A 20,521-nucleotide genomic window follows, 5' to 3' on the forward strand; every position below is an offset into this window, starting at 1 on the left:
AGCCATTACTCTGGAGAGACTAGAAAGATAAGTGTGTGTAGATATGTGTGTGTATTTGTGTATCATTTGTGTCTTCAACTGTGACTCCCTAATAATCTCTAATTGTGCATAATACTATATGAATAATAATGCTCTGTGTGCGTGAGTGTGTACTTCAGAGATGGCATCCAGATGAGAGCATATGCTCAAAATTCTCTTATTATTTTTTTTGGCTCATGCATAAGTAATACGACCATTAATCAAAATACAGCAAGATCCTGTGAAAATCCACTTATAGAAACAGATGGAGAAAACCTGAGCCTTTGTACCCTCAAAATAGACCATAGCTGGGTGTGAAGTCACTCCACCATTCACTCACTCACTATTCCTTACATGATAAATACTCTATAAGGTTCTCTGTAGTAAGTAACAAATTGAGATTTTGAATACCTATTAATCATCATCTTTTTAGATTTCTGCCAATGGTGTTGCATTTGAGGAGCAAAGGCGAGGCATCGCATTATACAATTTTCAACAACAAAACCGCTACTCTTTTATTGCATTATTTGACTTAAAGTGAATGTTCACCAGCTCATTCTTTGCTTAGTAGTTGGATTCACGCACTGTATTTACACCTGATGGCCAGAGGTTTGTCGACGACTTCTGGTTGAGACTTGTGAGGTCTGATTAGTATGCATATCTTGCTTGAAATAAAACCTAAACTCAACCTGTTTTATCTGCTGGTTACAGTGCAGTCATTCACAATGCACATTAATAGCAGAATGAAAGGGCTGGAGACAACTAAATTAAACTTTTGTTGTGGGTAAATCCACTGCTGACAAAGCTACTTTCACCAGGTTTTCCTCCCAACTCCAATTCAATTTCTGGTAACATTGCTACCATAACCACCTTCACAAAGTGAAGTGTTGAATTAGTTGGGAAATGTCCTCCCAGGTTTACCATGTCATTTTCCCCTTTCACATTTAAAGGGTAACTTCCCTGATTTCACACATGTAAGATGATGTGTTTTTGGACCTTGACCTATATTAGGGATTTAAAGTCAGGACATTTAATTTGTCTCTTGTGAGACCCCCCAACTTAATGGCAGTGCAACACTAAATTCATAGAGTACCCATTTAATACATGTACACAAAAAACCCACCCCAGACATAATAGATAAACAGTGCATCTGTATATATGATGGCCTTGTGATGTCCAATTACATGTTTTACTAAAGTAATGTGGTTTAAAATTAGATCCTGGATACAGTACACCAAACCTAAAAAACCAAGATAGATCAGCTTTCTTGTTGCATCTTTATTTATCCCTTTCCTCCTCCTGTCTCCTTCCTTTCTCTCTTCAATGCCTTGTTGACATGATGACTTATCGCAAGCAATATACTGTACTGCATGATGTCATATTTTAAAAACAGTTAATATAAAGTGCATTCAGCCTATGTCTCCTGTGTGTCTCAGGTTGATTTCCTTGCCTTAGAGATGCGTAAGGGGAAGGTGAATTTCCTCTGGGATGTGGGTTCAGGTGTGGGGAGGGTTGAATATCCTCATCACACTATCCATGATGGGAACTGGCACAGAATAGAGGCGTCTCGGTAAGAAGTTTGCACATACATACATGCACATACTTTGTTCTCCAACACATACACAGTGTTTCTTATACAAACTGGCTCGTTTCTCTGACACATGCACAGTGTTTCTTATACAAACTGGCTTGTTTCTCATGTTGGCTAGAATACAAAGAACAGTCACATCTTACGTTTTACCTTGGAAAACCAGGAATGTTGAGGAGCATAGTGATGATACACTGCTCATGCACTTACATTATATTCAGACATACATACATAACATGCACCCTCAAATTGAACTTACAATGTCAGAAAGTGGCGTTACAAAGGAAATCCATTGTAGAGCAGATACATACACTTACATGCAAATGTTTAGCTCATACTGTATATCCAGGTCCAACTCAAAGATAAACATCAGCAACCTATTAGTAATGCAGACACACAGTATTTATAGACCTCATTATTTATATGTTTATTTTTAAGTTCAAACAAAACGACGTGATTCAAATTAGATTCAAAAAAAGAAGAATACTTTTTTATTGCAAACTCTCCAGACGTAAAACATGTTTTAATATTATTACTTTGTCTTTATTATTTTGAGCTTTTGTTTTGCAGCTCATTTGTGTTTTCTTCCCATTTTTCTTTTGGCTTTTTATTATTTGAACATACATGTATTTGGAGTCTAAGATAGAAACTGAAACACTGAGATACAGTACAATATTGTCTTAACATGAAGAATGAATTTTAGCAATACAATTTTATTAATGTCAAAAAAGAAACTTGGTTGGAAATGTTTTTACTTTGCTACTGTACCATCATGTTGTTAAGGTGTGGGACTGATATATTCACTAAACCTTCACTACAACTTAATCTAACCAACAACAACCAATAGTGTCAGCAAATAAGCTAACAACCACAGGACTTAATTTCATTCATGCTGCGGTGGAAAACATGTTGTTTCACTCGGGAAATCAAGAGTTTGCAGCCTTGACAGTGTGACATCATTAAGTAGATGCAGTGTAATCTAGTTTTCCTCTGTGAAACCTATAGCGGTGCTGTACACAGACCATCCAACACTAGACGCATTCACACCAAGCAGACGCCCCACCTGCACCATGTATTACCATCCGAGAGATTTCCCAAATGTGTTTCTCAATAGGATCACACAGACTATAAGTCTTAAAAATGTCCCCCTACTCGACACAGAAATGCTGTTCCTGCTTTGAAAACAAACTCCAAGGTGGGACATTAATTTCACTTTACAGCTCAGAGCTTCCAGTGCTACAAACTGGTTTCTATCATTCATATTTAGCACCAAGGGTTCATAACAACTGATTCCAAGTGTCTCCAACATCTTCAGTCATTGTAAATGTCTTCCAGGAAATACAGAAATAAAATGTCATCAAAGCCGCTCTGTTTTCTCCTTCTCTCCGTCTCCAGTAATGGGTTGAATGGCACCATATCAGTATATCCTCTGGAAGGCTCTATGGCTGGTATGATGCCGACCCCGGCCAGTGCCAACTCGCCCACAGACTACACCATCTTGGACGTTGACCAGAACGCCTACCTGTTTGTAGGAGGAATACTCGGCACTGTCAAGGTATGGGCCTCTTTGTCTGTGTGTAAAATCATCAAGAATCCTGTCTATCTTTTTCTCATTATTTTCCTCCTATCTTTTAGAAAGCAGATGCAGTAAGAACAACAACATTCACAGGCTGCATGGGGGAGACCTTTTTGGATGGTAAACCTATTGGACTGTGGAACTACAGAGAGAGACATGGAGACTGTAGAGGATGTGTTGTCAGGTATACAACATTTTTTTTTTTTTACCAAGTTTCCTTCTTTTTTTACATATCTTTTAATATTCAAGAGGAAGAGGCCACTTCATCATCTTTTCAACTTTGCAATTTATTTTTGTGAAATTTCAAACTCCTTTGACAGTTGGATGGGAAATAAAGCGCCAGTAAAATTGACTATGTATTATCTATGTTGTTTCAGCCCGCAGCGTTCAGATGGTGAGGGGACAGTTCAGCTGGATGGTGAGGGCTACGCCGCAGTGGGACGACCCACCAGGTGGAACCCCAATGTTTCCACCGTGACCTTCAAGTTCCGCACATTTTCCTCCGAATCCCTGCTCATGTATTTGGCTACTGAGGATATGGTATGTATGCAACAATATGAAGATGAACAAGGGTGATGATTATATGATTATAACCCATGTAAATATCAGGACTGATAGCCAGGACAAACTCTTCTTTACTTGCATAATTCATATTTTACAGGTGCCATCCTTACTAAGACTGATGTAGGATCAAATCAATAATATGGATATTTTAGGTTTGATAGTCAAAGTCACATTTTAGAACAACAAAACAATAATCACGACTTACAGAGGCTTTAGTACCCATGCCATATGACTGTATATAGAGCTGATATCACTGTCAAAGGTTTACAAAGTTAAGACGCTGTATACTGATGTGTCCGAATTTTAATTCCCATATTTAAATTTTAACCACAGTTTAGAAAGCTCTTCAGCCTATTGGGTAATAAAACCTTTTAAACCCTGTGATAAACGTAAATCAACCTTTCAACCTAATGCTCCAAAACACTGTTATTGCATTGTTATTAGATATCATCTGTCAGTACATTACAACATGTTCTCCCCTGCCATCTCTGTAGAAGGACTTTATGTCCCTGGAGCTGTCGGAGGGCAAGGTGAAGGTGAACTTTGACCTCGGGTCAGGGGTTGGCAGTGCCATATCAGCTAACCGCCACAATGATGGACAATGGAAATCCATCACCATGTCACGGAACAAGAAACAAGGTACGCACAACAACAACAACAGTCTACATTAGCAAAATATTACGCTAAACTAGGCCACACTACCCTGGACACGAATAGTATAAATTGATAATCTGAAATAAACAAGGCAGCAGCAAATTATACTAATCTAATTTACATTATATTAGCCTAGATATAAAACTATACACATATACATATTTATCTTTGTTTAAACAGGTAGTCTAATCAAGTTAAATATCTCTTTTCCTTAGGAAAGACCTATGCACATGAATAAACATAATCGTAATTTACACACAAAATAGACATTGGTTCCACAATAAACAACAATTACAAGTGGCATTCAAACTGCTGGAGTATAATGTTTTAAAAAATAGATTTCAATTTTAAAGTATATTACTTCTGTCTGCCTGTTCTGTTGTTATATTTGTCTCTAACTGTTTACAAAGCAACGGTAAATGTTGTGGACATCGACAGCGGTGCCGAGGAGAAGATAGTGGCCACATCTCAGGGCTCAGCTGCCGGTCTGAACCTCAAGGAAAACCAGAAGATCTATTTTGGAGGGCTGCCTACCATTGGAAACTATAGGTACACACACGCTCACTTATAACACATTCATGTGCAAATTAAAACACTTGCATATACTGTACATGTATTTATTGTATAACAGGCCATGTAAATTTGATATATTTCATTCAAAGTGAAGGCAGCATAATTCATTTTTGAAGGTATTGCAATGGAGATTAATTAAGTCTTTTTTAATTCATGTACTGACATTTAAATTTTTTCTAATGTAAAACATCTTTTGACACTGTCACTTTAAAATTAAGCTGCTGAGGCAGTTTTTTCATATTTAGGCCAAGTACAGTCTATATCCACGACCTTCCACCTCCGGGATTGCTCTGTTGCCGCCGGATATTCCGCCGGATGTCCTTCTTTTCAGCCAGATGTCCATTACATTCCACTTTCTTTGTGTTGGAATTTTAAACGCCGGTGGATTTATGAGGACTATAGTTAACTGCTCTGCAGGGTAAATCCACACAGCTAGCTAGACTATCTGTCCAATCTGAGTTTTCTGTTGCACAACTAAAACAACCTTTGAATGTATACATGTTCCACCAAAAGAAGTTTCTTCCCGAGGCTATTTTGCAGCAGCACCGGGGCTCCAGCCCATGATGATTGTGATTGGTTTAAAGAAATGCCAATAAACCAGAGCACATTTTTCTCCCATCCCGGAATGCTGTGTGGACTAGCCAGACCCTTCTCCGCAGCACTGTGGAGGAAGGTCTGGCAAAGCGAGACTAGGCCAAGTACAATCAGCCTTTTCACAACCAATTATAACACATTTCACAGCTGCTAGTCTTTCATTGAACCATTCATGTGCCAGAAGGTTGAGTAGAAAAAAACTAGGCTAGCATAGATGAGTCATTAGTTACACCTGTTTGTGAAGTGTGTTAACGTTTTAATATCATGTTTTGTCTTGACAGCATGACAGCCAGGTAAATAAATACATTTCATAATCAGACATATACCAAATGTTATTGTATATCGCCCTTTGCATGAGACTAGCCATGCTAATAAAGCCGTACAGCCCACAGTAAATGTGTATGTTTGTTTGTATCGTGGCTGGCCCCTGAGGGCTCCTGCTCCTCCACACAGCGGCTGGAAATCACTTTCTCTGTCCTTTTATTAATCTGAATTTGACGTTTGTCTGTTCAGCAACATTTAGGTGGAATTTCTCACATTTATGACTCTGTCTTACAGGCACCATTGCCATAATAATATTCAAATTCTATTTAGATGCAGATCTAAGTGTCTCTACCAATTTGTTGTTGCACTGCAAGCGACAGTTTTTGCTGAACTAAATATAACTCTAAATCACAGAAAACAATTACAAAGGTGCATTACACTGTTAATAACATGTTCAGTGATGATCACAGATATCTGAAAATAGATTTTATTTTCCATCCTTCTTGAATAATACTACAACCTGGACAATACCTTACATTACCATATTAAAAACTGATTAATATAATAAATCCTGCTTTGTTAATACGGACAAACGTCATTTTCAAATGATTCTTGTCGTTGACGTCCAGACGTCAGTTTGCTTCTGGATACATGATGCAATAGCTTCCATGCTGCAGTAATTGAGTTTTTTTTTAAATTATATTTCACTGCTGTGAGACAAGAAAATTAAGGAGTTTGACATTTCTTCATCTGTTTACACTCTTTATCAAAACTATCATCATTTCTTTATAGGTCAGAGGTCACTCTGAAGCGGTATGCTGGCTGTCTTCGGGAGATTGAAGTCTCCAGGACTCCATATAATCTCCTCAGCAGTTCAGATTATACTGGGGTCACTAAAGGATGTAATGTAGAGGTAAGAATGTCCATTTAGCTGTAGGTTTAATAGATCTACAGTATATTTAAACTCTCAAGACACTCAGATTATATTACAGAGGTATGGCTGTCTGATCTTCAGTAAGAGAAGATACGCTATAAAATTCCTTTTAAAGTTTCTCATTAGTTCATATTTTAACAGAGTTAGTAGTGCATGTAACAGTATTTACAGAATACAAATATGCTTAAACCTCTCTGTATAATAGCATTAAGATTGTCTACTTATAGTGTTACATACTGCTATTCAAGTGATTTATCATGTGTATATGTTTGTTTAAACGTGTGAAAATGTCACTGAATAGAAGGTGAGTGAATATGTAGTACATAGAAAAATTACTGTACAACATAAAGAGTTTTGGCCATGACATGACTGATTTGGCTCTTGACCCTGCCTGTCGTACTTTTCTCACTTGATTGTGTCTTCACTTTCTTTTATACATTAATTTAATCCAGGAAGTAAAAGTGTCTTTCTGTAAAACATAAATTGGAAAGACATAGAAAGCATGAGAAGGAGTGAAGGTCAGAAATGTAATGATCAGCTCAAATGTACACAAATATACACACACAAACTGTTTATCAAGAGTTTATACAATCCTAACATACACACACTTCATTCATGTGCGTTAAGTTACACAAACACACATACAGGTTCATTGAATCTACATCAGAGATGTTAAAGTCATACGCTACAAGACATTCACCATGATTTCTATACACGCATATAAGCCTTACAGCCATGCTCGCAGAGTCTATAAAGAACGTATGGAGGATTATAAATGCTCAGGGTTGAGTGAATGTATGTGCTGTATAGTGAAGGTCTTTCTGTTCCTCTTATCTGTCTTTTTTTGTTCCTTCACTCTGCTATGCTACAAGGATGAGAGTTTCTGTGTGAGTGTGTGTGAGTATTTCCACTTTGCAAACACAGTCAAAGTAATGAGAAGTGGATGATGGCACATTTGATAGTTTTTTGTAAACAGCATGCATCTAAAAGTTGTCTCTTGTAAGAATTAAAGCCTAGACTTTAACCTTGGGGAATTTAGTCTGGTCACATCATTTTTTATCAACCAAACACATTCTTAGATATTGCAACTATTTCATCTCTGTCTTACAGAACCTGTACACAGTCAGTTTCTCTAAGCCGGGATACATGGAGCTCGGTGGCCTGTCGCTGGCGGTCGGCACAGAGATCAGCCTGTCGTTCAGCACTCTGGCAGACACTGGGACCATCTTGTTGGCCGTAGGCGGAGCTTCACCAATCAGCCAACAGGTTCGTTTTTATCTATTTTGTTCATTTTACAGGTCTGTAATTTCTTAATCATTTCTAGGAAGTTTCTTGAAATTTGTTAAAATAGGTAAAAAAAACTCAGTAACCCAAATTCAATTTCTCCTTGAGAGATCTTTTCTAGGAAACCTTCCAAGAAAAAACTTACATATCAATCCCTGTCTAGCAAAGTATTAGAAAACTAAGGCATTTATTCTTCCATTCTTCCACATCTTTCCAACACAGGCCCGGAACACAAACATCCTCAACTCCAAAAGGAAACGCAGACAGTCTGGAGAGGTGGGTTCAAGACATGGATACACTTATACACACCCAAATACTGTAACCCTTTCCCTAAGTGAATGACGTTTTCATAAGTGCATATTAATGAGATTTGCATTTTTTGGCAACTGGGCTAATTGGATTGTCTTTTATCCAAAACACACACACACACACACACACACACACACACACATACAGGTTTGTGGCACTATCTTTGTGGGGACCCGTCATTGGCATAATGCATTCCCTAGCCCCTTACCCTAACCTTAACCATCACAACTAAATGCCTAACCTTAACCCTTACCCTCGCCCTAACCATAACCTAATTCTATCCCTAATCCTACAACCAAGTCTTAACCCTCAAACAGCCCTTTAAACTTGTGGGGTCCAGCATTTTGGCCCCACAAAGCTGTTGGGACCCCACAAGTATACTGGACTCCCGGTTTTTGGACCCCACGAATATAGTTTCCCACACACACACACACACACACACACACACACACACACACACACACACACACAAATGCCCATTGACAGATACATATAGGAGCTATCTTAGCTTTTAGCTGACCACGCAAGCACAAACACACATACCCTCATACGTGCACACAAGCACTCTTTCTTTAAGTGAATGTAGTTTCCATGAGTGCATATTAATGAGATTTGAGTTTGTTGGCAACTATGCTGATTAGATTGTCTTATGGCTAAAAACACTCACTCAACGTGCACACACTTGCATGTATACACACACACACACACACACACACACACACACACACACACACACACACACACACGCTTGAAGTCCCTGTACTGATACAGCCCTCTTTCATCCTAATCACTGATAAATAAACACATCCATTTCTTTATCTCTGCTGGAAACAGCATGTATGTGGTGTGTAGGTGAACAACACACATGCATTCCTAATTGCAGGCATGCAAAATGCAAAATTTAAAGTGTATTGCATGTTTATCTGAGTGTATACGTGAATGTGTGTGAAAGAGAGAGAGGACAGAGGGTTACCTCTACCTTATCCATCATCACTGGATGCATAAATCTATTTTTACTAACTATGCTGGCAGGCAGGGCGTGTGTGTGTGTGTGCGTGTGCGTGTGTGTGTGCACATGTGGTGGGATAAAGGTTAAGCGAGGTTAAAAACACTATCAACTCAACTTGGGCCTGACTAATGGATGTTTTAGAGTGGGACAGAGAGACAGGGGAGAGAGAAGGGGACAGGAGACAAAGGGTTGACGAATAGAGAAGGAAGAGTTAGAGGTGACAGGAAGGAGAGAGGGGAAAGAGCAAAAGAAGAGTGAGGAGAATGGAGGAATGAAAAGATGGGGAGAGTTAATTGTAGACAGAAAGAGAGTGGTCACAGAGAGGAGAGATGAAAAGAAAAGGAGAGGCTTGGAGCAGAATAAGAGAGGCTGAGATGAAAGAGTATAGGGAGAAAATTAAAGCCAAAAGGTAAGAGAGAGGACAGAAAAATAAAAGAAATTTCAAGCTTGACTGTTGACAAAATATAAGATATTGACCACAAGAGCATTTGTTGTCAGTGAAAGATGATGTTGGATGTTGGATCCAACATGTTGGATGTGAGAGCTGCTCACACCTCTGGCTTAAACAATAGCTTCCTGGGGAATTTCTCATCATACAAAATGGGACCTCAATACTACAATACCTACAATGCCAATCAAAGAGCAGCACTGAATAGATCTGAGTTTGAAATATGATCCCCAAGCGACTCTGGTTTTCTGTCTCTGTCCAAATAGAAAGAATTAGGACTGAAATGCTACTGTAGCTACGGTACTACAGTAAAAGTTAAATAGGCAAAAAAGCTAAACAAGTTTTAAATTATTTTTCCATTTAGTATTATTCATTGTTGTCAAGTATCCTGACTGTAGGATTAATTTCAGCACCAGTGCTGCCACATTCCTATAGTGAAATTTGAAGACAACCTCTGCCATTTGAGCAGAAAACTAAGCTACAGTATGCAAAACTACAGGTCTCCACAATTATTGATTAATCTGGCCATTATTTTCTCATAAATTGATTTATGTTTGGTCTATAAAGTCAGAAGATTCAGCCAGAAGATTGTGAAAAAATTCCCATTACAATTTTCAAGACCAGCAGACCAAAACCCAAAGATATTCAGTATTCACTTTTGAAAAGCTGGAACCAACACATTTTTTTTGTTTGTTGTTTTGCCTAAATAAGACAATCAATTATCACAATTGCTGCTTATTCATTTGTGGATTGACATATCAATTAATTGAATAATTGTTTCAGCTCTAGTTGTTATTCCTATGGCGTTTTAGCCTGATAACACCTAAAACTGATACATCAAACCAACCTCCCTCGAAAGTGTACTTGCAAACTTAAAATGCTAGTTCTTATTGGGTTATGAATTATGATTGATCTTACACAGGGCTGCTCACTCTTGACAAATCCTCTGGCTGTGTCTGCTGTGCCAAATTTAAAAAATCAATTCCAAAACAAAGGTATACATAAAACGTTGTGTTAACTCCAAGGTGTGTTGTTACCAAACCATTTTACAATGAAGACATTAAATTGGTCCATAAATATTAAACAAACACAAAAATCATCTCCCTGTCTGCATTCTTAGCCTGCTTTACTTGTACAACCTTACACCAGAACTGGCACACATACTAATCCCAAAGCAAAAATATAATCATACATGGATAAACTTCAAAGGCTGAAAGATTTAAAATACTGAAGGTAGTTTTGAGTATGATGTTTTTGTGTGTGAATGTTTTACACGTGATTTTCTTTGAATATGGGTTTTGTGATTGTAAAGGTCTTTGCATGTTTGTTAGCTACACATGCTGTTGCATATTTGGTTTCATGATTGTACATGTCTGTATGTGTGTCTTTCCTCCAATGTATAAATTCATGTGTGAGTTAATTTGTGATAGTCTGCCTTTGTCTGTATGTGTGACATGTGTCTGTGCACCTGTGTGTGTGTGTGTGTGTGTGTGTGTGTGTGTGTGTGTGTGTGTGTGTGTGTGTGTGTGTGTGTGTGTGTGTGTGTGTGTGTGTGTAACGTGCGTGCGTGTGCGTCGTGTGCTGCGTGTGTGTGTGTGTGTGTGTGTGTGTGTGCGCGCAAGACAGCGCGTCGAGAGGCATGTTGTAGCTACATCTCAGTTCAATTTGTCCCCGACCTCAAATTGAAATTCCATTTTCAGGTGGTAAATTGTCTCCCACTTCGCCCTCTGGCACACAGTGAATTAAAATTCAAATTAGCTTGACCCTGCACCACTGCTCTCTAGCACCTCTCTCTCTCTCTCCCCATCTCTATCTCACTAGCTGTTTTGCTCTCTGCCCCCTCATCTCTTCCCCCTATTATCCTCTCCTCTCTGTTCTTCATCTCTTGTTATCCTTTCCTCCCTGTTCTCCTCTCCACTCCTCTTCAACCTCTCTTATTTCCCCCCAATTTCTCTCTATATACCCCCACACCTCTCCCTACTCATCTTCCCTTTCGCCTTTGACTTTTCTCTGCTCTTTAATCCCCAGTCTCTCCTCCCTCCTGTTTCTCCTATCTGTCTGTTTTTTCCCATTTTCCTTTCCCAACAAACAGTAAAAGAATTACGACAAGTGTAATCCAAGTTGGCCACATAATATTAATAGTGTGATGATATAGCACAGGAAAAATTTAAATGCACCATTTTTTTTTACTTATTTCATGAATTGATACAGGTACCAGCTAATGCTGACAACTTTGTGTTCAAGAACACCTGGTTGCTCATGTTTTAGATGTGGATGTATTCCTGTCATATTGATTTATTGCTTGGTAATATTAAATTGGTCTTATTTATTTATGGTTTTTCGGTTTGACAAAGAAATCTTAACAAGGTCCACTTACTAGCTTTTTATCAGACATTTATTCCATAGCAAAGACAGCTGAAAGCTCTTGACATATTTAAATTAATATATGATATATTTGTTTTGTTTTGTGAAGCTACAGTCAAGAATGAACGTTCACACTCAGCTCTGAGGTTGTTTTTAAAGTTCCACTGTAGGTTATTTCCCCACTACTCCTAATATAACGTTTTGTTTACTTCTGACCTTGTGAGACATGTTATCAGTTTTATTTTTGTAGTAAGTAACACACTGCTATTGCTGCCTACCTTGGCCAAGAGACTCTTGAAAAGAGCGTTTTTATCTCAACAAGGTTTTCTTGGTTCAATAAAGGTTATATTATACAAAATACACCCACACTTTACGTGGAGCTTTAACATTAAGGCAGATGGTAATATTACATTTTGCAAAATGTTTGCAAATAATAGTCTATATCTAGTCTAATATATACTTTTGAAACAGTAATGTTGGATAAAGTGGCCTTTTACTAGATACTGTATAGTGTATATAGTCTTATTCAAAGACCTTCTCTCGTACTTCATCATGAACCTTACCTTCTCCATTGTATCTCCTCTTCTCAGCTTTGGGTCTTAAGAGTAGTATGGACATACAGATTTCTACATCTAATAAAGTTTATTTTCAACTCCTGCAGCCCTACGTCTCAGTCATGCTGAACAAAGGCTCTCTGGAGGTCTTGGTGTTTACCGGCAGCCACAGTCCACGTCGTGTCATCAGACGACCTGAGCAAGGCTTACTGAATGATGGGAGGGAGCACTCGCTGCGCATTGAGAGGTCACCTGGCAGGTTGGTGTTTGTGTGTCTGTTCAGTTTGTGGTTATGTTCCTGCCTGTGCAATATAATTTGTGTTGCTGTCGAAGACCTTTATTTTGCATATTCAATTTAATACTTTGTGTGTTTGTCTGTCGGTGCTTTCCCCCAGATCCTTTGCAGTTCAGGTGGACGAGGAGGCACAGAGGGAGGCAGCGCTTCCCAACGACCAGCCAGTGAGCTTGCAACGTGTTTTTCTCGGTGGTATTCCTACAGACGTAGAGCAGACATCCAACAGAGCCAACATCCCTTTCCAGGGATGTATATGGAACCTCATAGTCAACGCTGTGTATGTAACATCTATTCTATATATGCAGCCAGGTGTAAATCTATTGAAACACAGAGTTAGAAATTTCCTTTTAACTTGAACTATTGTTGTACAGATTGGAGCAGTGTGTTGGGTCTTATTCTTCTTATTCAAATTAAAATGTACAGGCTGTTCTGGTAGTATGATCATGCAAGTACCTGTATTCGAACAGAGCTCGTACACTTAGCAATGTGTTGGAGTACTGTGTGCTGAAATATTTCGGGTTTCAAAAGTGTTTTCAATTAATCATTAATATTCACTTCTTTCCTCCAAGTCTTCACACTTTTTGGAGCTGCATCACTAAATACTAGTGACTGAACCTGGCTACTTCCTTTAGCAAAGATATCTGGTAACAATATGAAGAGAATCAGTTTGGTTTTCCATCAGAACCTATCACAGACTGTGTTGAAAACTTATCTAAAATGATTTAGATACATCCACAGAGTAATATGGTTCTGACTTTACAAGATAAATATGGTGCAAAAGAACAGAGTCAGCTTTTGATTTTGAATATGTCTCTGCCCCTGCGTACCACCATGTTAAAACACTGACACAGGCAAAACTGACAAATTTACTTTACTTCTGGTAAACTTTAACTGTTCACCTTAAATGCGCTGTATTGATGCTCATGCTTTAAACTGTGCAGCTTTCCCTCATTGTCCTCCTGTTTACCCAATAATGTTTTCTGGTAGTGGAAGACGGACCTAATTTTGACCTCATATACTGTTGGGTTAAAGCGTAGTTAATATGATTGCAGGAGGTCACGATGATGCTGTTGAGGATGATGTTGATAAAGCCAGCGTCTCTTTCTGCCTGAACAGCAGTAATAGAGCTGTCCAATATCATAAACATACTCATAACTCAAATTACACCGCTCTCTCATCTTTGTGTGTTTGTTTGTGTGTGTGTTTGTCTATCGCTCACTTCATTTTCACCCTGACCCCCCAACGCTATAACTTAGCAAACTAGCCAATATACAGTACATCTCTGTGATTCCACTTTCTGTGTATTTTCTTGAAACCGACATTCATTTGTAATAGATATATATTTTATATATTTGTTCTCAAATCTCAAATAACTCTTACTATACTTTCCTTTTTCTATCACTTAAGCATGATCATACCATGGTGATAGGAACCTTAAGATGTGTTCAGAGTTCGAGAGTTCGGCCGAAAGATTCAATGTTAGAGATTTGTTTGTACATGTGCTGACCACCTCTGCTGTATGCAAATTAAAATGGACTGCACAAACACAGCCCTTCAGTCAAATACATGCACATAAAGGAAGGCGAAAATGTACCGACTGTAGCTGAACACACCCTAACAGGTCCCTGTAATTTTCATGATGGAATTTTAACTCATTCTGATGTTCCTGTCTGCGTCAGCTAAACATCCAGTCATTTTAAATCTAATCGCCCATCCATCTCTCAGTCTCTCAGATTTCTCCCTGCCTGTGTCCTTTGAGAATGCTGAAATTGGACAGTGCCCCAACCTGGCCCCTGCACCACCTTTACCTCTTCTGCCAGAAGAAGAGGAGCCCAAGAAGGAAAAGGAGGAGTCGAAGCCACTCCGTCCTCCACCGACCCCAACAACCGTTACACCAGCTCCAGGTCCTCCTGCTGTAAGTGGTTTAAATTCATGTGGTAGCACACATGCACTTGGACTACTAAACTCATGGGCATAACTTTCATCATCAATACTTTTTTAACAGAAGGTGTTGAGGTATTAAAAATGTATGAATTACGTGAGCAAGTAAGGGATATTCATATTACACCAGAAGGTTTTTATTTACAATAATAATAGCATCTTTGTTTAGGCGTCCTATTTTAAGCTATTGGCACATGTACATACAGATGTACACAGAGAAAGCACACACATATCGATATACAGTACAGTTAAAAGAAGCACATGAGCCAATATGCACAGACATTTACAGAACCGCACACACAATACTCCACCATTTTCTTTTATTTTCTTTGGACTGTTACTCACACACAAACACACACACACACACACACACCTATTTCTCTCTGATGAAATGCAGCCATGGCCTCGCCCTGTTAGCTTAGCGCTTCATCACATAGCAGTTGTACAGGCCATTAACTCTACTTTATAGTCCCTTTAGCCTTGAGCCACTAAACTCCACCTCTGGCAGCCTGTCACACAGTGCGGAGCAACGGCGCTACGCTACACTAACTGTGCATGCAATTTATGCTTTATGAGCCCACAGGAGCCAAAAGACTCTCAGCTAACATTTAGCTACTATGCTAAGAGGCTGGAAGGTAGTGAGTCATACACATCATACCCTTAGCATTGGGTAGGCAAGATATATTATATTTATTGAATATATTATAAGCCTCACAGCAGTCATAGTTTATCAGTTACCCAGTTACCTGCTAAACTACACCTCTAAAATGACATTGAACATGAAGCACAGCGCTATGCCAGCTTAGGTATAACTCTGGCTTGTTTCTTTATGGGCTCCTATATATCTGCCTTATGATATACAGTAGAATACAGGCTGTGAGAAGCCATAGCTCTACATTTTACCTGAAGTTGAAGATAAGTTTTCACCATATTTCAGTGAGTAATTATCATAATGATTCATGTTTCAATTGCTGGGTGTTTTGTTAATCTTGATTCTTGGAACAGCTTTCCATTACAGCCACAACAAATTGCAATATACAAGCAAATATCTTCAGAGGAAAATGGGAGATATTTAGGGGAAAAAAAGTTTTTCCAGAGGACATTTCATTTTTTTCACTTTTATTTTTTACAGGCAAGTCATTAACAACAGGTTCTTATTTACAATGACGGCCTGACAAGTGGCATAGCCACTTAGGGAAAGGGAAGGAGGGCTGGATAATAAATACATTAGAAATGCATACAGTTTAGAAATTACAATTACAAATACAATTTGAAATACTACACAGAAAACAATAAACACTTTTAACGAGATAAGTGCAGAGGTACATGGGTGAGTAAGAGAGGAAGAAACCATTCAAATATTTAGCTGGAAAAATTATTATGTAGAGAAGCAACTGCATATGTCAGTAAAAAGGGTGATATGATGGTTTTGAACGATGAAATGGAAATTAGTTTGTCCAGATTGAGAATCTTTTGCAGAGTGTTCTATGACATGCCCTTTACTCCAACAGCATCACTTTTTGCAGCTTATGAACTGTCTTAGTTTCTGTTTCCCTGGCTTCTGTTCCAAAGTGTATTGAGTGTCTCTATGGCAGCGCTCTGCACACTGGTTGCAACATGCATTTTTCAGCAAGAGCAAAACAATATTGTCAGACTGAAGAAGTAATCACAAGTTGAATCACAGCTGACAGTAAACAACAGTCTCAGCATGTGCTGAATAAAGAGGCTTCTTTATTCAGCACATTCTTTAGACATTCTTTAGACATTCTTTAGACATATTGTGACACTTTTGTGTCACAATATGTCTATACTTCTGATTCTTGAGATAGTTGTGAGCACCAGTTCAGAGGTTTAAGAGGCTCTAGGAGTGGCACCTTACAGGCTCCAGTAAGCTTCTAAACAATAAGAATCAGCTTTCATTTTTTAAGATTTTTTTAAAATCTTTTTTTACATGCTGTTCTGATTGATGATATCATGACAACTGCCTCTAATTAGCCTTTTTTATCACAGCTCTCTAATTTCCCTCAGTTACACTTAAATTCAGCATTAACAAAGTATAACATAGTGTAAATAAATGATCAGCTCCAAAACAGGACTTTTTGATTGAAAAACAAAATGGAAACTTTACTTGCTTCTTCTCCAGAGGTAACAAACTAACATGGTCAGACTCTAAAAAGGGAAGAGAACCACTTTCATTAAATATTGCTCAACGTTCTTGTAGCAATTATGCTTCAATTCAGGCTAAAACAAAAAAGAGCTGGACTCTAAAAGTTTCTCTATTACTTAACCTCTTTGACCTTTTGTGTTTATGACATCATTGCCTGCCTGTAGCTGATTGGAGGGCTGTGTGCTTGTCATAAACACCGTCGCCATTCTTGCTCTGCCATTCTTGCTGCCACTAATCCCCCTTCCTTCCCCCTCCCTGACTGCTGACACTGCAGGAGGCCACGCCCCCTGCCGCACCTGCTGCCACACCCACTGCTGCTGCTGCTGCCCCGCCCACTGCTAAACAGGAGCTCAGCGCTGACGTGGTATACACACACACATACACTCACACACACATACACTCTCACACACACACACACACACACACACACACACACACACACACACACACACACACACACACACACTTTTCAATCTTTTTATAGGACTTGTTGACTTTAACAGAGATATAGAATATAACCAGACCTATCCTTCAACACACACACTGAACAACCAACTGTAACGTCAAACCTTTCTGACTTTCTCTCTCATTTACCTCTCTCAATTGTTTGTTTGTTTGTTTATTTATGTTTGTTTATTTGTTTCACACACATAAATACAAATCACATTGAAGAATTATAAAATATATGTGGTAGAAACCTATAATGGCCTATATAAAAACCACCCCCAAAGGACATACCAAATGTAAAATGTAAACATACAAAATCCCTCCGGTACATTTTAAGTGTTGGTGTTCAAACGTTTCATATAAAATAAATTAAAAAAATAAGAGAAATATTAGAGAATAAGAGAAAAATTCAATTTCTTTTTGCAATCAATCTAGAATATTATAATTTGAAGGTCCCATGACATGAAAATGTCACTTTATGAGTTTTTTTAACATTAATATGCGTTCCCCCAGCCTGCCTATAGTCCCCCAGTGGCTAGAAATGGTGATAGGTGTAAACCGAGCCCTGGGTATCCTGCTCTGCCTTTGAGAAAATGAAAGCTCAGATGGGCCGATCTGGAATCTTCTCCTTATGAGGTCATAAGGAGGAAGGTTACCTCCCCTTTCTCTGCTTTGCCCGCCCAGAGAACTTGGCCCACCCATGAGAGAGAGACATGGCTTTCAAACGAGCAAAGTGGCAGTTGGTCAAGGCCACACACCCACCCTCCACCTTGCCCCCCCACTCTCTCCTCCTCAATAGCTACAGACACAGAAATGGCACATCCTAAGGAAAGCTCATTGTGGGACTGGCTCTAGTGGCTGTAATTCTGCACCAAGGCTGGATTTCGGGAAAGAGACTTCAGATACAGTATTAGGGGACCACTAAAGTCTATATAAAACCATCCAAAGAGCACCATGTCATGGGACCTTTAAGAACATTAAAGTATGATGATGGCAATCCTGAGTACATTAACTTTTTATTTGTATAATTTTAAATGTATTTATATACCGGTTTTGGGAGATTATTAGTTTATTAGATTATTAAGTTATTCCTGTCTTCCATTTAAAGTGTAGTTCTCGCTTAGTTATTCTCTATTTCAACTTATTTTCACCCAGAGTAAAGCTTTTTTCATCTACCTACTTCACATTTGTACTGACCTGCTTTGTGCAACCAGAGTGTTCCACTGATTGCCACTGACCAGCTCTGCTTGAGCTGCTCGGGGTTAAGTGCTTTACCCAAGAGCCCTTGACATTAGTTATCGAGAGAAGGGAGAGCCTTCCTCGTTTGATACTCTTATGGTGAGGTGTTGTAACAAGCCACCCAGCTGCTGGCTCACGTTACAGCTGTTTCTTTCCAGGTGATTCAGTAACATAGTGACATACTTACTCTAACAAGTTTTATTTCCTGTGGATGGAACTCAGAGGCATCTGACTTCTTAGTATCTTGGTGCAGTAGTACAGCTGTTGTAGCTGCAGTATTAGTTGCCTCAAGCTTTTCTAGTTTCAATTCAAGACCTAGTAAGTTTGAAACACTACTAAGCAATATGGTGCCAAGGGACATATGCTTAAAGAACATTGCACAGTATTCAAATTGGTCATGAGTTGAGCAGTAAAATATTTGTGTACTTGTATAATTACCACCAGAGGCCAAAAAAGTAGCATCTCTGAAAACTACAATAAGCAGAGCGAGAATTTCTGATCTCTCAAGAGTGATAGCAGCAACACATACATAAATACAGGCTCGTCTTCACTTGCACACACACACACACACAAACACACACACACACACACACAATTTTACAAAATCCCAACTAAATGACTTCAGATTCTATTGGTGTGACCTCCAACCAAAGACCAGTCACTCTGAATGGAAGCCTGTCTCCCTATTGTTAGCTTAATGGAAAGACGCAGAGGGGATGAGAGAAAGGGAGGAAATAAGAGAAGTATGAAAGAGGATAGCAGACAGAGAGGGGCATAGATGTGAGCGGGGAGAAAAGGTGAAGCCGTCAAGGAAGAGGAGGAAAGAGAGGAAGAGAGTCTTTCTGAATGGAGCAGCGCCTGCCTTTTGTTGGCTTAACGGAAAGACGGAGGAGAGGAAGCGGGAGAAGAATGAAAGGAAAGGGAAGGAAAGAGCTTCTGAGCAAGTGACATCTCCCTTTTGTTAGATGGGGAGAGAATGAGAAAGAGGAAAAAAGAGGGAGGTTGAGGAGGAGGAGCAGATATGAGGACAGAGCGCGATAAGAGGTGAGTGTCAGCTGTAACAAAGCAAGGTCACGGTGTGGGGAATGTCTTCAGTTGAAAGAGAACAAGAGAGGAGAGGAGATTAAGACACACACACACACACATTCAGACGCTCAGTCGTCTCAGATGCTCTCCCTCTCTCTAACTTTGTCTCACACTGACACTGGAGGTATGGCAAAGCAGCTTTGTCACTTAGTAGGAGATGTATTCAAGAGATTGGAGGAAAGGACGGAAACTTAGAGAATCTGTCGAAGACAGGTAGAGACAAACAGTGGAGCAAGAAGTGAGAGTGGAGAACAGGTGAGGAAAGTTGAGAAGATGGAGGAGAGGATGACAAAAAGGTAAAGGTCTGAGCAGAAATAGACAAGTGAAAAATCAGGTGTAGGTAGAGGATATAGGACAGTAACAAGGTGGTTATGACAAGAAATGAAGAGAGGAGGAAATATGAGAAGAGAGGAAAAGAATGAAGGGGATGATGATGAGACAGGAGGAGAGGAGATTTGGCAAGGTGGAAAAAGTAAGAGGAGCAAGAGAGAAAAAGGTTAGAAAGAGAAAATAGTGCAAGAGTGGTATAAAAAGGAGTGAATGAGAGAAGGGGAAAGAGAGGTTGTGGAGAACCGTGACAGAAAATGGTAGAAGATGACTCAATAGGAGAGGA

General features: G+C 39.1%; 1 protein-coding gene across 1 annotated transcript in view; it reads left to right on the forward strand.

The window, feature by feature from the left end:
* Nucleotides 1-20,521, forward strand: part of lama2 (laminin, alpha 2) — a gene marked incomplete at its 3' end in the record, with an annotated part of 199,379 nt that overhangs the window by 172,152 nt on the left and 6,706 nt on the right. The window contains exons 52-65 of the mRNA XM_039781351.1: nt 1,455-1,588; nt 3,002-3,161; nt 3,242-3,366; nt 3,560-3,722; nt 4,241-4,385; nt 4,811-4,949; nt 5,849-5,860; nt 6,624-6,744; nt 7,876-8,031; nt 8,272-8,325; nt 12,841-12,992; nt 13,129-13,305; nt 14,754-14,943; nt 17,411-17,500. Of these exons, the coding sequence (XP_039637285.1) occupies nt 1,455-1,588; nt 3,002-3,161; nt 3,242-3,366; nt 3,560-3,722; nt 4,241-4,385; nt 4,811-4,949; nt 5,849-5,860; nt 6,624-6,744; nt 7,876-8,031; nt 8,272-8,325; nt 12,841-12,992; nt 13,129-13,305; nt 14,754-14,943; nt 17,411-17,500 (1,818 nt within the window). The remainder of the gene's footprint in view (nt 1-1,454; nt 1,589-3,001; nt 3,162-3,241; nt 3,367-3,559; nt 3,723-4,240; nt 4,386-4,810; nt 4,950-5,848; nt 5,861-6,623; nt 6,745-7,875; nt 8,032-8,271; nt 8,326-12,840; nt 12,993-13,128; nt 13,306-14,753; nt 14,944-17,410; nt 17,501-20,521) is intronic.

Source organism: Perca fluviatilis, chromosome 18 (genome assembly GCF_010015445.1).
Source record: "Perca fluviatilis chromosome 18, GENO_Pfluv_1.0, whole genome shotgun sequence".
Classification (NCBI taxonomy): domain Eukaryota; kingdom Metazoa; phylum Chordata; class Actinopteri; order Perciformes; family Percidae; genus Perca; species Perca fluviatilis.